The sequence below is a fragment of the Trachemys scripta genome, chromosome 1 (genome assembly GCF_013100865.1).
Source record: "Trachemys scripta elegans isolate TJP31775 chromosome 1, CAS_Tse_1.0, whole genome shotgun sequence".
NCBI classification, from domain to species: domain Eukaryota; kingdom Metazoa; phylum Chordata; order Testudines; family Emydidae; genus Trachemys; species Trachemys scripta.
The window spans coordinates 162,795,945-162,813,337 of NC_048298.1; the positions used below are offsets into that span (position 1 = coordinate 162,795,945).

The 17,393-nt window shown below is 42.0% G+C and overlaps 1 protein-coding gene across 3 annotated transcripts in view; it reads left to right on the forward strand.

The window, feature by feature from the left end:
* CRYBG3 (crystallin beta-gamma domain containing 3) overlaps positions 1 to 17,393 on the forward strand; it is a 136,569-nt gene that overhangs the window by 79,426 nt on the left and 39,750 nt on the right. For 2 of the 3 annotated variants that reach the window (XM_034791429.1, XM_034791436.1), the window contains 5 exons: positions 1,868 to 2,004; positions 3,442 to 3,556; positions 5,217 to 5,252; positions 6,907 to 7,040; positions 11,758 to 11,884. In XM_034791429.1, coding sequence (XP_034647320.1) covers positions 1,868 to 2,004; positions 3,442 to 3,556; positions 5,217 to 5,252; positions 6,907 to 7,040; positions 11,758 to 11,884 — 549 coding nt within the window. The other variant, XM_034791443.1, reaches the window with a different exon arrangement.

The following is a 17,393-nucleotide window of genomic DNA, read 5'->3' on the forward strand; positions in this document are numbered from 1 at the left end:
TATTTTTCTTTTTTTTTGTTTTTGTTTTTGCCAATCATGTAAAGCTGAAATCGCGCATGTTAAAGATGCAACAGACCTGTAGTTAACTCTCTTTCGCTTCAGTGCTTAACTGCTTTGCTGAATCAGGGCCTAAAAGGAAACCTTACATTGAGCTGTAGTGTGTCAAAAGCTGTTTTTAAAAAAATAAAAACACCACTGGTGCTACATTTTACATGTGTGTTGAAATTACCATAGTTAAAGACAGTCTCTGCACATTTCTTCGGAAGAACTGTGAGACTTGGGACGCTCTGATCCAGAACTGATAGGCTAATGGATAGGAGCTCCTGTGATAAAATCCTAGTGCCCAGGGCCGGTGCAACCATTAGGCGAACTAGGGGGCCGTCTAGGGCGCCTAGTGGTTGAGGGTGCCTAAAAGCCTGCTCAGGTGAGGAGGTGGAGTGGAGGTGAGCTGGGGCGGGCGGGTGAGGGGATGGCCGCCCGCAGTAACGGTGGGGTGGGGGCGCACAGGGGAACTGCACCCCGCCCCAGATCACCTCCACTCTGCCTCCTCTGCTGAGCACACAGCCCCCGCTCTAATTCTCCTCCCCTCCCAGGCTTGCGGCGCCAAGTGGTGCTGGCGTGCTCAGCAGAGGAGGTGGAGCAGAGGTGAACTGGGGCAGGCTCCCTGGGCAGGGATAGCTGCAGAGGAGGGGGAGCTGCGGCGGGGGGGGGGGGGGGGGAATGGGGGGGGGGGGGGGTTGGGGGGGGGGGGGGGTGGCGCTAGGTGGAAGTTTTGCCTCGGGTGCGAAACTTCCTTGCAATGGCCCTGCTAGTGCCCCCATCTTAACATGTACTGTATAAAGAAAAAGTATTAGGTAGCTACCTGGCACTGGAAACATTTGTTTTGGCTTTCACTTTCTTTGCCTTTCTCTGGAATGCTGCCCTTTTATTTAAAGTAACATAAAATTGAATTTACACAATTTGAGGGCGTAAGTCATATGCATTGCAAAACTTAATTACAGGGAGTCCTAAATAAATTTCTGAAGTAGTTATAATTGAAGCCTCGTTCCAGGGAAGCATCCTTATAAGTACACCCTTTAATTCCAGTGAAATCCAAGAGTTACTCATGCTCGAAGTTAAATATGTGCCCTTCCTGAAATAAAGATGGACATAATCATGTGCTTAAATTCTTTCCTGAATTGGGATCTGGGTTTGTATATAATATTAAATCTGGAATCTTTTTTCTTTTATTGATTTAAATTATTATACACTAAGCATTAAACTGCTCATCAACAAGCATGCCCGATTCTAAACTGTGCAGTTAAAGTTGTATTTTATTTTAGACATATTTAATGTAACTCTACACACGGTCATAATTACCTAATTTAAGATGATACTGAAAAGGAGCCATGTATATGTGTATGCTATTCTTTAATGAATACTTAATATAGAAAATTAGAAAGCACCACTGAATCCAAATGTAGTAAAAAGAAAATAGTGTAATATCACAACCAGTTGACTTCAATGTTTTCATCATAAAGTTGTTAAAAATCCAAGAAGTCAGAAACACTATATAAATAGCTTCTTCTGTTGGTAAATATGATTTAATAAAAGCATATTTAGGCTGAGATTTTCAAAGGAGCCCACAAGAGTTAGGTGCTAAACTCCCATGGAAAGTCAGTGGAAGGTGGAGGCCTAACTCCTTTAGGACGCTGAAAATTCCAGCCTTAATTTTTAAAAAGTTGTACTGTTCTGTAGAACCCAAAGTTATTGTGTTAAGAAAATAATTGAAATAAACATAGCTTTAAAAGGAAGGACCTGTATTTCTAGCAGTACTGGCAAACTTTCCAAATGTAATTAACCTTTACAGTTTGATTTGTTTCTGCAGGATTGCAGCATTCCAGAAATAGAGTTTTGCCCGCAAGCTGGAACAGAGGGGTTTCCTGTCTGCATTCAGAGTGAAGTTGCCAATTTAGAAGAACTGGATGTTAAAAGCACCTTTTACATAATTGTCAAGTCAGGAGTGTGAGTATTGGAATTCTTTACTAGTAGTTTGTAAGCTGGCGGAATGACATAGCAGGAAAAAACACTTGCAATCAAAAAGGATTTTTCTGAGGGCATTATATTTATAAAAATATGTTAACATAAACTCCCTAGTTTGTTTCAGTCCAGTTCTATGATTCCTTGGTGTGCAGCCTGACTCTCTCAAAGGCATTCTCCCTCTGTTTTCCTATCAACCAGTCTTGTAGACCTTTCCTTGAGCACCTGTATAAGTAGAGGAGGAAGCTCAGATAAAGTCAACTTCTTGTTCACTGGAGACCAGTAGTGTCCTTTTACCCAACCACACTGTTAAAAGCATAACAGTGTGATTGAATTCCAGAAAATAAATATTGCCTCAATTAAGCACTCCTGAAGCGGCAACTGTGCCCTTACTTTCTGTGTGGCTAATCAAAATGAGCCAAATCCAGACTCCCTCACCAGTCCAGTACTTTGTGTGTTTAGCAGAGGAAATATGTTTGTCAGGTAGGTGCACAGAACTTCCCGGTCCTTTCGTTCTAGAGTGAGATGTTTTCCTCTTTTCCAGAATCACTATGGAGTGACAGGAGTCACTCCATGATTGGGGTTGAAGCTAGCTTCCCATTATGAATCTAGCTTCTCTGAGGTTCACATGCAACTTCTGATCCCCAGGCAGAATACTTTTGTGAAGTTTGGAAAAAAATTAGAAAATGAGTTTTAAAGCTATGAGAAAAGGAAAGGAGAAAAGTGTTCAACTACAGTAATTTTTAATTGCTTACAATTTTCTAGATAGCAAGTTTTAAGTACTTGATACTCCACGTGCATATAAGCCCCCACCTCCATTCTTCATCACTGTCCACTAGTCTCATATCCCACCCACTATAACCCACCTCGTCTTTCCCCACCTCACCCTTACACACATACTTCCTTTTGACATGACAGTCTGAAGGAGGGAGCCATGCTTCAAGGACCTTAATGTCAAAATAAGAGCCCCTAGTTTTCAAATAAATGTAGTGAATGGACATATTCTAATAAGTCTGAAGCAAAGCCCTGTGAAGTCAATACAAAGATTTCTATCTTATTTTGAATCATGAGTTCATGATAAATTTTGATGCCGGTATTGGTCTCCAGACATTTGTAGTCATCAGTAGTAATCTTTAGGTTTTGCTTATTCACAGTGTAACAAGATGGCCTTTTATAATAAGTGACAAATGTTTTCTTGTCTTATTTCTTCTGGGTTAGACATTGAAGGAATCTTAAATTTAATTTTCTAAGATTGTAGCAACACATTCAAAATCCTAATGTTTAAATGTATTTTGTATTTAAGATACTTTATGTATCTGGTGCATATTGTCTAGCCCTGATGGATATAATCAAGAAAAGAATGTACACTCTTAACATATTTAATTGTTTTAAACAAGTCATTTTTTCTCCTCATTGCTATAGATGGCTTGCCTATTCAGACCCTAATTACAAAGGAGATATGCTAGTTTTGGAAGAAGGCAACTCACCATCTGAAATTTCTGCTGCAGATGTGAAATCTCTGCGTCCTCTAAAAATGGTGAGGATGTTGCGATTCTCTGAATGATGCACCCCATTTAATGATTTGGTCTAAAGATAACTTTGAGTTGAATTTTCTCTTTACAATTTTTTAGAGATTTTTGCATGTCTAACATAGATGTCATGCAGTGGTGTATTACAATGCATTTGCCATTCATCTGAAAAGTTGCTACGCTCCCACATTTGCACATTTAGAGCTCTCAATAAGTCTGGAAAGGCTGTATTACTTGGCACTGGGAGAAGAGATAGGTGCATGTTTGCAGCTCATATCTCTCTCAAGTGGGTCAAATCAGAACAGTCCAAGAATTGGGAAAGTTAAAATTGGGATTTCATATTCCCCATGTTTAGGAGTTTTTGGATGTAGACTGTAGGTATGGTCTATTATAGATACAAAAATTGGATCCAGTTCTGGGTTTTTGGTCCATCTGCAGTTTGGATGTTGTGGTGGTGAACTGTATTGTTGCAACACATTGACAGTGCAGATTGTGACAGCCAATTTCCATAGAGGTATAATATTCTTCTTACTTTCTTTTCAATGCAAACTTCCAGAGCTTTGGGAATGTTCAAGTCAGAGAGGAACACCGGGTTCCTCAATGCAGTAGGACATCTTTAGTAAAAGAACAACTTGTGTCAAGAGGATGTGGATTAACTGCCTCTTTAAATAAGACCCAAAAGTTGTGCCTTTAAGGTTGTTCAGTTTTTGCTGGAACCAACAACAACTGGTTATAAAAGCTTCTTCAGAAAACCTTTGCATACTGGTACAGCTAGAGTCTGCTGCAGGTGCCAGGTCAGAAGAAGACATAACTACTCAAACTGCCTGGTAATCTTCCTGTGACTATGCACTGCATAGCAATCTTGATACACAGGCAACCTAATACTCCTTTGATGGCCAGCTTGTGGATATAAACATGGAAAGGGATGGATACAGATACAATGGCATGTAGCTTTAATGTGTACATAAAGGTTCCAAAGGGAGATTTTTCAAAACTACAAGGGGCAGTTACGTGCCCAGCTCCCACTGAAAGTCAGTGTGAGTTGTGCACCTGCCTTCCATTTGTGCCTTTGAAAATCTCTCCCCTATTCTGCAAATATGTTGAGGATTACAACAATCCTTGACTACTGTTTACAGCACTGGAACATTGTTATTCATATGCGCTGTTGTGCCTCCCTTCATAGATGGCTTACATTGTTCTCATTCCTGGGAATTTACCCATCAGCCTGTGTTCTGGTGAAATAAGTTTTGATATAAATAACTTTTTGGTATATGATCCCTACTGCTTTAAGAAAACTTGTAATATATGTGGAACAATTTTAAAGGTTATTTTAATTTTTTTCTAATCTGATCAGTGGTATAAGTGAATGACAAATAAGTAGTAAATACTTAGATCCATAGTGCAAGTAAAGATAAACATGTATAAAGTGTTGTTTTGGTTTTTTTATTCAGAGGCTCGTAAAAACATTCTGTGTTTGTAGATCATTTTTATAGATGTTCCTTGGTTTTGTGAATTATCAGTGTATTTAAATATCAGATTCAATACAGACTGGAATCATCTAGTATAGCTGCAAGAACTGCATACTCCAATAGGGTTATAAAATGAACACATATGGAAATATAATTTAAGATTTTATGTAATTATTTATTTATGTATTTTATATCTTAGGGTGGACTAAAGGTACAAATGCCTATGAATGTTAAGGTAAGTACCGAGCATGCTGCCAATAAAAGATTCTGTCACAGAGAGACCTTGATTTAAGACTACTTCCTTTTCTTAGTGTGGGAAATACCTCTTCTCTATTGTCTGTGGAATATTAGATTAGGCATTCTGCATCTGCCCACTTCCTAAGAACAAATTCTGTGATCTACACAGCCCAGGAGTTACATGTGCTTTGTGAGACATAAAAGCAGTGGCAGGATTTTTTTCCAAGATAACTGAATGTCAGTTGTATGAAGAAGAATTTTAAAGGAACTACAGTCTGAAGTGAGTTTCTCCTAGTTGACACATCCACAGGCATCAGTGAACAAAGGACCCCTGTAGGTCAAATGTCTACTTCACCACATTCAAAAAATAAGAGAAAGGAAGTACACTCTCTTCCCTTCCCTTCCCTCCCCACCCCACCCCACCCCACCCCCACTGCAAGAGTCAAATCATGATTGGGAGGGCCCATCTTCTGGAGCACATTGGGGTGTGTGTGATTGGAATCCAATTGGAGGGTGGGAAGGGAGGCCAGAAACATTTTTCTTTGCTTTTAGTCTGCCCCTCCCCCACAGAAACATATATGGCTCCAGTTAACTTATTTTTTTAAAAAAAAAGCTGTAGCCTGGCCAATTGCATGCCAGAGCCATACCCATAGAAGGGAGTTACTCTAGCACACAGTGCATGTGACGCTGGTGAAGGGTGAACAGGTGAATCCAGAATGAGGAACTGTGCAATGCCAGAGGTAAGGAACCCATAGAATTTTCCTGCACCCAGGCAACTCTTCAAATCCCAACAAATTCTGATAGTTTTTTTTTTTTTTTAACTGTACGTCCAATGGAGGCTGTCCTGTTCCTCTATTCATGTCTGTCTAGTGCAGATCCATCAGCCACGGATTCCTTGGCTGGGAAGACCATGGATATTTTCTGTTGGATCAGGCTTATGGTGTCTCATCACTCAGCTCAAATGAAACTCTATGAATCTACCGTATTTCATGGATTTTAAATATATGGGGTGAGATTCTCACTCCTGCTTGCTTCTTTACACTGAATGAAAAGGGCTGGAGCAGCATAAAGGAGCTCTAAGAGCCCCAGATCCAGCTTTGAGACAATTCCCGCAGCACAGGATTTGAGGAACATAGTCATAAGATTGCTCTCTGAAAACACACTTGCAAGTCTCAGTATAGGCAGCCTGGGAAGGGCATATTGGGGCTGGCAGCAGGGCTAGAGCACAAAGCTCTGCAGAGATTCTAGGTGGCCTGGGGAAGCTGTCTTTAACTAGAGCTTCTCACATGGAAAATGTTATCAGCATAACTGTACTGTTTTAGTTATCTGTGGCCACTCTTGTTCAAGTAAAGGTGTCCACACAGGCAATTATAGTGGTATAATTATATTGGTATAACTGTACTGGTCAATTTTCCTGTGTAGAGAAGCCCTTAGACTGCCTGCTACAGCTGTCAAAATCATACCAGGGCTTGTCCAGACCCTGGAGCAACCTGCAATCAGGAGGACTCAGGAGACACAGCACAGAATTTCCACCATGGTGGAGCTGCTGAGAAAAAAATTGCATTCCTGGACAATGCTGCACTATATGTGTCAGATTTAAGATTACTAAAAGTTAAAGTATTAAATACATTGTTTCAAACCACATTCTCCAGATAGTAATATATGAGAAAAAATATTTTGGAGGATGGGCCAAAGAGCTTTCTGGAAACACTGATGCTGTCCCAGCACTCTTTAGAAGTGATGAGGATTTCCAGGGAATTGGATCAATACGTGTCATTGGTGGAGTGTGAGTATATTTCATTTTTGTATTTAGTGTTCTCTGTAAATAGATAAATGACAAATTACTCTCTTTATAAGTAATCTAATTACAATCAAGGTTTCAAAAAATAGTCCTAGGATAAACCACAACCACAAACATTTATGTCTTGGAACAAACATTTGTGGCGTGTCTATACTAACATATGCAGATGTGTTAAATAACAAGGTAATTGGCAATCAGTTAAGGTGAGTTAAATATAGTATAGACAATATCTTGTGTGGGCAGAGGAAGGAATGGATTGACCTTTTTTTTTTTTTTTTTTTTTTAAATCTTAAGCCTTGTCTTCACTAGGGAAAAAGGTATGTGTTTAACTTGTGTTAGGTAATATGTGGTAACTGACACTAAGTAAAATCCTAGTGCAGACAAGGCAGTTCGTGGTTTTCACATGGGTTAACAGGTTGAAGTAAACCTTAGATTCCATCCTCCTCCATTTGATCTACTAACTCATGTAAAAGCTGTAAAGTGCTTCATCTTCACTAGAATTTTACCGTGTGTCGGTTATTCATGCATTTGCCAAAATGAGTTAACACACCTTTCTTTTCCTAGTGAAGATGTACCTGGGATTGATTTTGCATTGTTCTGCCCATTATATAGTCATTTACAGTTGTGCAAAGTGGGTGTAAAAAGCTACCATTCCGATTTGGTAGCATTTTAGCATCACTTTCCATGGTTATATAAATGATTCTCTTAACATCTAGAGACTGAGACTACGGCCTAGTCTACACTAACCCCCAATCCGAACTAAGGTATGCAACTTCAGCTACGTGAATAACGTAGTTGAAGTCGATGTACCTTAGTTTGAACTTACCGCGGTCCAGACGCGGCAGGCAGGTTCCCCCGTCGACTCCGTGTACTCCTCGCGCCGAGCAGGATTATTCCAGACAAGACGCAATAAATTGAACCCAGAAGTTCGATTGCCTGCCGCCGAACCAGCGCATAAGTATAGACAAGCCCTAAGTCTACACTAGAAATGCTACTGTGGCACAGCTGCAGTGTTGGAGTGTAGATACTTAATACAGTGAAGAAGGGGTTTTCCCATCACTGTAATAAATTCATTTCTCTGACAGGTGGTAGCTAAGTTGACAGAATTCTTCTGTCAACCTAGTAGTGTCTGCACTGGGGCTTAGGTTGACTTAATTACCTAGCACAAGGCATGAACATTTTTCACAGCCCTGAGTAAGGTAGTTATGCCCAGGGCCGGCTCCAGGCACCAGCGAAGGAAGCAAGTGCTTGGGGTGGCCAATGGAAAGGGGTGGCACCTCCGGGTCTTCGGCGGCGGGTCCCTCAGTTTCTTGGAGCGAAGGACCCGCTGCCAAATTGCCGCCGAAGACCAAAGCGGCACAGCTGTGCTGCCACCGAAGTGCCGCCGATCAGCTTTATCTTTTTTATTTTTGCTTCGCCGCTTGGGGCTGCAAAAAAGCTGGAGCCGGCCCTGGTTATGCCAACCTAACTCTGTAGTGTAGAACAGCCCTGAGAGAATCAGTCCTTTGATGCATATCCCAGGAGCTCTGTATAACAACTAAACCAACCCACTGTTCCTTCAACCCCACCAAGATCTGCCACTTTATCTAATGAAAATAAAGGTTTCTGCTAGAGAGCTCAGCAGTGAAATAGCTAACAATGACATTACAGTTGTCCTCAAGGTTTCCAAGTTAACTTCCAGTAAAAAGACTGGGATGGTAAGCACCTTATGCAGTTATTATTTAATTTTGTTTGGAGGATTTCACAAGCACTACATTCATAGAAAACTTAAATGTCAATACCTAAAGACACTACTCAAAGACATTATGGACCAGCTCTTTGGAAAACTTCATATTTTAAAAGTTATCCTTCTGTCTAGTGTGTGGGTTGTTTTTTTTGTTTTGTTTTTTGTTTTACAATAACTTGAACAGCTGAACTCTAATCTAAGCCAAATGTTATAAAAAATAAATCCATTTTTGTCTGCCAAACTTCAACCCTGACAAAATTTGTACAGCAGTTGTAAATCCTTGCAGGAAAGTTTTAATGAAAGAAATACCTTTTGCCATTGTTGAATGAGCTGGTGTTGCTATAATGTGCATATTGTAAACTCTGTCTTGAATATTAAAGCTTAACTAACAGTACTTGAGTATACATTCCTATTTTTCAAATATCTTGTAAATTTGATTAGTCTAATTTTAATGGGAACTTTTAATTCCACATCACTTTATAGCACAACTTTTTGAAGCCTTATAAAGCTTCTTGTGCTATTGTGCACTTTTTCAAAGTAAAATTCATTGAGAACACTCAGAATTGATGCAGAAATTTATTTTTAATCCGGTTTTATCTATTCAGAATATTTTTAAATGGTACAATTCCCTGCTTTGCAGTACAAAAGTATTTTACATATGCATTATTTTTATACATGTTCTATTTTATTGGATTTAGTATTCTCTTGGTTAGAGCAGAGGACACTGACTCCATAGAAGTCAATGAGAGTTTGGCTATTGACTACAACATGGCCAGGATTTCACCCCGAATCTCAACATTCCCAGGATATGATGTTGGTTTGGCCACTGATAACTCTCTGCATGACCCTTAAGGGTCTAGCCATTACATTTATGAAAATGTGTTGAAATGCACTATAAGACTATGACAGAAACATTTTTCAAGAGTGTTGGTGCATTACACTTGGAGTTGCAGCTAGCAAGAGATGTTAAGAATAACAAGAAGGGTTTCTTCAGGTATGTTAGCAACAAGAAGAAAGTCAAGGAAAGTGTGGGCCCCTTACTGAATGAGGGAGGCAACCTAGTGACAGAGGATGTGGAAAAAGCTAATGTACCTCAATGCTTTTTTTACCTCTATTTTCACGAACAAGGTCAGCTCCCAGACTACTGCACTGGGCAGCACAGCATAGGGAGAAGGTGACCAGCCCTCTGTGGAGAAAGAAGTGGTTCAGGATTATTTAGAAAAGCTGGATGAGCACAAATCCATGGGGCCAGACGCGCTGCATCTGAGGGTGCTAAAAGAGTTGGCAGATGTGATTGCAGAGCCATTGGCCATTATCTTTGAAAACTCATGGCGATTGGGGGAGGTCCCGGATGACTGGAAAAAGGCCAATGTAGTGCCCAGCTTTAAAAAAGGGAAGGAGGAGGATCCGGGGAACTACAGGCCAGTCAGCCTCACCTCAGTCCCTGGAAAAATCATGGAGCAGGCCCTCAAGGAATCAATTCTGAAACACTTAGAGGAGAGGAAAGTGATCAGGAACAGTCAGCATGGATTCACCAAGGGCAAGTCATGCCTGACTAACCTAATTGCCTTCTATGATGCGATAAGTGGGTCTGTGGACGAGGGGAAAGCAGTGGATATGTTGTTCCTTGACTTTAGCAAAGCTTTTGATATGGTCTCCCACAGTATACTTGCCAGCAACTTAAAGAAGTATGGGCTGGATGAATGGACTATAAGGTGGATAGAAAGTTGGCTAGATCATCGGGCTCAACAGGTAGTGATCAATGGCTCCATGTCTAGTTAGCAGCCGGTATCAAGCGGAGTGCCCCAAAGGTCGGTCCTGGGGCCAGTTTTGTTCAATATCTTCATTAATGATTTGGAGGATGGCGTGGACTGCACTCTCAGCAAGTTTGCAGATGACACTAAACTGGGAGGAGTGGTAGATACGCTGGAGGGTAGGGTTAGGATACAGAAGGACCTAGACAAATTAGAGGATTGGGCCAAAAGAAACCTGATGGGGTTCAACGAGGACAAGTGCAGAGTCCCATGCACTGCTACAGGCTAGGGACCGAATGGCTAGGAATCAGTTCTGCAGAAAAGGACGTAGGGGTTACAGTGGACAAGAAGCTGGATATGAGTTGACAGTGTGCCCTTGTTGCCAAGAAGGCTAACGGCATTTTGGGCTGTATAAATAGGGGCATTACCAGCAGATCGAGGGATGTGATCATTCCCCTCTATTGGACATTGGTGAGGCCTCATCTGGAGTACTGTGTCCAATTTTGGGCCCCACACTACAAGAAGGATGTGGAAAAATTGGAAGGAGTCCAGCAGAGGGCAACAAAAATGATTAGGGGGCTGGAACACATGACTTATGAGGAGAGGCTGAGGGAACTGGGATTGTTTAGTCTGCAGAAGAGAAGAATGAGGGGGGATTTGATAGCTGCTTTCAACTACCTGAAAGGGGGTTCCAAAGAGGCTGGATCTAGACTGTTCTCAGTGGTAGCAGATGACAGAACAAGGAGTAATGGTCTCAAGTTGCAGTGGGGGAGGTTTAGGTTGGATATTGTGAAAAATTTTTTCCTAGGAGGGTGGTGAAGCACTGGAATGGGTTACCTAGGGAGGTGGTGGAATCTCCTTCCTTAGAGGTTTTTAAGGTCAGTCTTGACAAAGCCCTGGCTGGGATGATTTAGTTGGGAATTGGTCCTGCTTTGAGCAGGGGGTTGGACTAGATGACCTCCTGAGGTCCCTTCCAACCCTGATATTCTATGATTACACAAATGAACTATTGTTGGAGATCACATAATAAAATGGAGTATTGATCCACAAAGAATGCTTGGTTGGTCTGTGTTGTAATCTCAAATAACAAGCATTGCTTTGTTCCTCAACTGAGGTTGATATTTATCTTAGGAATTTATGATGATCTTTTCCCCTTTTATTCTTGGTATGATGCTGTTGTACTTTTTCTTCTAATTGTTTTCTTTCCTTGTGGTTACTTTAGATGGGTTGCCTATGAAAAGGAATGCTATAAAGGCCGTCAGTACCTGCTGGAGGAGGGAGATTATGAAGATGTGCACTCATATGGGGGAATTAGCAGTACCCTGTTGTCTTTTCGGTTCCTACAGGCTGTAAGTACCACTCCTGATTTGCTAGTCTGTTTCTTACGTCACTCTTTTTTCCATTTAATTCAAGTTAAGCATGGATTCATAGATCAAAAGAGATTATTTTTGTGAGGTCACCTCATGTTTGGTTGTTTCCTGTCTCTCTCCCTACCTAACCACATGCTTGCAGAAAAATTTCCTTTTTTCTTTTTTTCTGCACTCCCATCTGTACAGTGAAAATTACAGTGTTTTGTGGAGAATGATATAGGTTCTAAGAGGTCCTTCTTCAAGGAAAGAATGTATAATATTACAAAAATCCTTGCCCACCTAGAGAATTTTCCAAACCCCTCCATACAAGAAATGTCACTTTTTAAGAGTGAGACAATGCATCTTTGTCCTTGTTTGGCCCCATCACTGTAGTAACTGAATGTCTTTTGTTTGCTGCCTTAGCCACTTTTTTTTTTTTGAAAGTATGGTGCTTCTGAACATGTGCTGTGTTGCACTATCTTGCTTTTGTTTATAGTTGCTGATTTTCTCGGCAGTGGTGCAAAACTACATAGGGTGCAGGTTGCTGTTTCAGCTGTTTAGACTAGAATAAATGCAAAAGTGTGATTTATCTAGGAGTATGTGTAGTAGTTCTTTATTAACATAAAATAGCTTCTCAACACAACAGCTGTTGCAAGCCTTACAATGGTATTACACTCTGCCTCAGTGATTTTGTGCCAGAAGATTTTGGCTATAAAAATTATCATAGTGAGAAAATTCCTGTAACTAAGATGTTGTTAGTAGGGATGATGATGGAAGTGCCAGTGAAAACTGAGCCACAGTCTGATGTTGGAAGAAATCTTGGATGCTTCATGGATTAGAAAGACATGGGATTAGAACATCTTTATCACTTCCTTTGTTCAAGTATGCTTCTATTTAATTTAAAAAGAAGCTTTGTAAGAAGCTGTACAAGACTGTTTCCTTCTGAGAATTGAGGAGCGGCCACTGTAAGATTACATATTGCAATGCAGTATCCCATGAGCCAGCAACATTTGTTAAAATGATGGCACAACTCAGCAGGTCTATCATATAACAAGTGTAGTGATTAATGTACAGGTAATGTGAAAATAGGACTTTTTTTAGAGCAATGACATCGCCTGCAAAGAAGGGTCTGCTAGTTTTGCTGGGACTGATAGACCCTGCATTTCAGTATATTTTTCTGCAGCTTTCTGAAAAAAGGTCCCCCAAAAATACCAGAGGAAAAATGTTTGATATTCACCACTGAAGTTCTAGGAATTTTTTGTTTTAGATTTAGGCATGAAATATTGTAGTCTATACCCACTTCAGGCATCTATTTAGCACATATTTGGACTCTTGAAAAGATACAATATTTATAAGGAAAAAGTGTAACTCTTACTATATTCTGAGATACAATATTACTGATTTAAACATAATTATGTGGCAAACCTTTGAGGTGTGAAAAGCTTTAAGCATCCATGAATCATTTACTATTTGAAAATATATCTTTCTGCTAGGGAAGTTGCTGTTCTGAATCCTCTTTATCGTTACTCTTTTGTGTGTTTTGTTTCTTGTTGTGAAATGGAGATTTACCTAGCAATTCTCTTGTTGCACATATAAAGATTCAAAATATATGTGGAATGCTGTAGGAGTATTACACATGTGGACAGATCTTTAGATTGATGCTACTGTATTTACAGTAATCTTTGAAGTTGTCACAAAGAGAGTTTGATTTTTCCTAGGTTTATATTAGCCTATGTGACAAGATAAGCATCTCCACATAGCTGCATGCAGGGAGGAGAAACTTCAGCAGGGTTGAATTTAAGGAGTGCTCAGGAAGGAAGGGAGGGACCATTTCTCAGGGGCTCAGTTTGAAGTAGGTAGTTGGGACTTTGTTTGAGTCTGTGCCTTAATTTAAATATCTCTGAGATCCCATGAGTAGGTAGGCAGGAAGTCCCATTTCCTTTTCTTACTGCAGCATGAAAAATAGTGATGAATTTGGGCAGGACCTTGTTTTTTTTAAAAGGCATTTGTGAATGCTGCATCTGAGAGGAATCTGTCTGCAGGTGCAGAGTGTGCAGATACACAGACTGCTGAGTCAGACAGCACTCTGGAAGGTTAGGTGAGCCTGGCTACAGATGGTGTATCTCTGGGGACGGAGTCACCTGTTCTCCACACAGACTCCGAAGCAGTGGTGTTGCTCTGTAATCCCACTGCATGTGTGTGAAATCCCTTTGATCCTCAGGATTTCTCTGTGGACTTCTCAATGGTTTATTAGAATATTTTTTGTTTGTTTAAATATTTATGCAACATCCTGGATTTAGACTGTATTTACCAAAAAGAGAGACTGATAATCTCCCAGCCTGCATTTATTACATTCTCTTTTATTTTTAAATTTTTAAATCCAAGTTTAGGCTGGGAGTAAACACAAGAACTGTCAATCCTAAATATACTTTCTGGAAAGTTACAGTTTATGTAGGGTTACCATATTTCAGCAAGCAAAAAAGAGGACGGGAGGAGCCCCACCCTAGACCCGCCCCCGTCCTGCCCTAGACCCGCCCCTGCCGCTCCCACTTCCCGCCCCCTCAGAACTCCCAACCCTCCCCCCAGCTCCTTGTCCCCTGACTGCCCCCTCCTGAGACCCTCCCCCCATCCTAACTGGCCCCCTAGGACTCTACCCCCTACCTGTACCCTGACTGCTCCAACCCTTATCCACGCCCCCACCCCCAGACAGACACCTGGGACTCCCACGCCCCATCTAACCACTCCCCACCACCTGACAGCCCCCCCCAGAACTCCCGACCCATCTAAACCCCTCTGCTCCCTGTCCCATTGACTGCTCCGATCCCTTTCCCCACTCCTGCCCCCTGACAGCCCCCCCCAGAACTCCCAACCCCCCCCCTCACTCCTTGTCCCCTGACTGCCCCCTCCTGGTACTCCTGCTCCTAACAGCCCTCCAGAACCCCAGCCCCTACCTAAGCCTCCCTGTTCCTAATCCCCTAACTGCCCCCTCCTAAGATCCCCCCCCCCACCGCCCTCCACCCCCCCCCCCCCCCCCCCCACCCCGACTGCCCAAAACCTTATCCCCACCCTCCCCCAGCCAGCCCTCCCCCCCCGTTTCCAGGGGTCCGGCCCCCCCCGTCTCTTGACTGCCCCCTCCAGAACCTCCCTGTCCCTTCTCCGACCCCCTGGCCCCCTTGTTGTTGGCCTTCGCCTAACGTCTCTGTGAGCTTGCTCAGGAATGGCCTGAGCCGCTCCTCCCGGCACACTGGGCAGTGGGGGAGGAGCTCCAGACTGCTGGAGGCGATCTGCAAATGCAGGGAGGGAGGGAGTGATCTCTGCTGCAGGGGTGAGGAGGAGGGGCTCTCTCTGCCTGTCGGAGCCCCATGTAAGTGGCACCATCCGGCCGGCTGCCCTGTCAGCCGCGCGCGCTCTGCATGGGGAGGGGAAGTCCGGACATTTACAAATTCTCCCCGGACGCTATTTTTAGCTCAAAAATCCGGACATGTCCGGGGGAATCTGGATGAATGGTAACCCTAGTTTATGGACTGTAGGCCCTTAGAGTGAGTTTACTGCAGTGATCATAATTATAACAAAATGAAAATGTATTCTGGGAAGAATAAAAAAAAATACAAAGCATGAAGTGGAGAGTGAATTTAGAAAAGGAACCTAGAATAGTGAATAGCTGAAGGATTAGCCTTATAATTTGTGATTAATTGGTGTGATCGAAACCATAAAAACTGTGGTTTCCTATACCTTTACGTGATGGGGTTTCTTACTGAACTTAAAACAATACTTGTCTCACAATCACTAATGGTTTATGTTGAGGCTATTAAGAAACAACCTAGTGAGAATATGCATTTTTATCTGTTTGTTGTTTTCCTTAGTAGACTCCCTTTCAAGTTCTAATCAGTCCCAGCCTTTATCTGTTAAAACTAAATGAAATCCAGAATACTTTTCAACAGTTAAAACTGTCCTCTTTGAGACCTTAACTCAGCAAAGCACTTAAGCATAGATTTAAGTCCCATTGTTCATGCTTAAAATTAAGCATATATTTAGATGCTTGGCTGAATAGGAATGGATTTACATGCATGTTGATTTAATTTGCTTGATCAAGCCTAAAACATCCAGCATGTTTAGGTCAGTAAAACTGATGTCTTCAGAGCATCTAGCTATTGTACCATGGAGCTCTAAATTAATAATGTATTGTACATATATTTGTAGCTAGAAAAAGGGAGCCAATGCTAACTGTAAAAATTGTATGATCAGAATAAAATGACAAATGCCACTAATGCTCTGCAATTTGATTCAACCAATAGTTTGGGTCGCAAGCCTAAGGTTTGAGAGATCCAGGTTCAATTCTCTGCCCTGCCACAGACTTCCTTTGTGACCTTGTACCAGTCACCCAGTCTCTCTGGGCTTCAGGTCTGTACAATGGGGATAATAGCCCTGTTCTACTTCATAGGAGTGCTGTGAAGATAGTTACAGTAAAGATTGTGAGACATTCAGACACTACAGTAATGGGGGGGGGGCATATAGGTACTGGAGATAGATAGGAAAAATGAAGATGTTCTGTCTGAGAACACTGTTTCTTGAGTTCATTTGACTCCAGCAATCACTACAGGAGATGTAGTCTGCTGCAAATAAAGCTATTTAATCTTTTTATTTCTGTGTCTTGGAAGATCTAGATCTTAAGCTATTATGTCTATTAAAAAGCCATCCGATCAGCAATGTTAGCCCTATAATTAAAGGGTTCATTGTTTGTTTTATTTAAAATATGGGCAACAACTGTGGGACACTCCTTCTGGACTCTGTTATTTTTAACACTCGTACACTGCTTTCAGGTTAATGGAAAAATACATACTGACATGATTTTCAATCACAAAACCCTCTAAAACAGTGGTCTCCAAACTGTGGGGTGCGTCCCCATATGGGGGCATGGAGGAATGTTTGGTGGAGCCCGGGCCAGCCCACATGGCGGGCGGGGAGGGAGTGCCACCCAGCCCTGCCCCCAGCTCCACTCCAACCCAACCACAGCTTGGGCCCTGGCTCCCAGCCCCGTCCTTGGCCCCTGGCTCCCAGCCCTGGCTGTGGCCCCAGCCCTGCTCCCAGCCCTGCTCCCAGTCCCAGCCATGGCTTCATTTCTGGTCTTGGCCCCCGACCACGGTCCACTCCCGGCAGCTGCTCCTGAGCGTGGCTCCTCGGGGAGGGGGAGCATGGACAGGTTTCATTACAGATAACGGGCATGGCGGAAAAAGTTTGGAAACGTTCCTCTAAAACTCAGGAAGAAATCTCATGTAGAGAGAGGCCTATAATCTGCCTGGTCTGGGGGGAGTCTGATGAGAGTAAAGTGTTTCTAATCCTAAAAGAGTAACGGGGTGTGTGTGTGTGTGTGTGTCATTGATGAATATCTAAATAGTGTAATTTATTGGTCAGGATATCTAAATATCCATATTTATGTTATCTTTATTTTTATTAGTATCTGAAATTATCTTCTCTGTGGTTACTTCTGAAGGCTCTGATTTTGGCCACT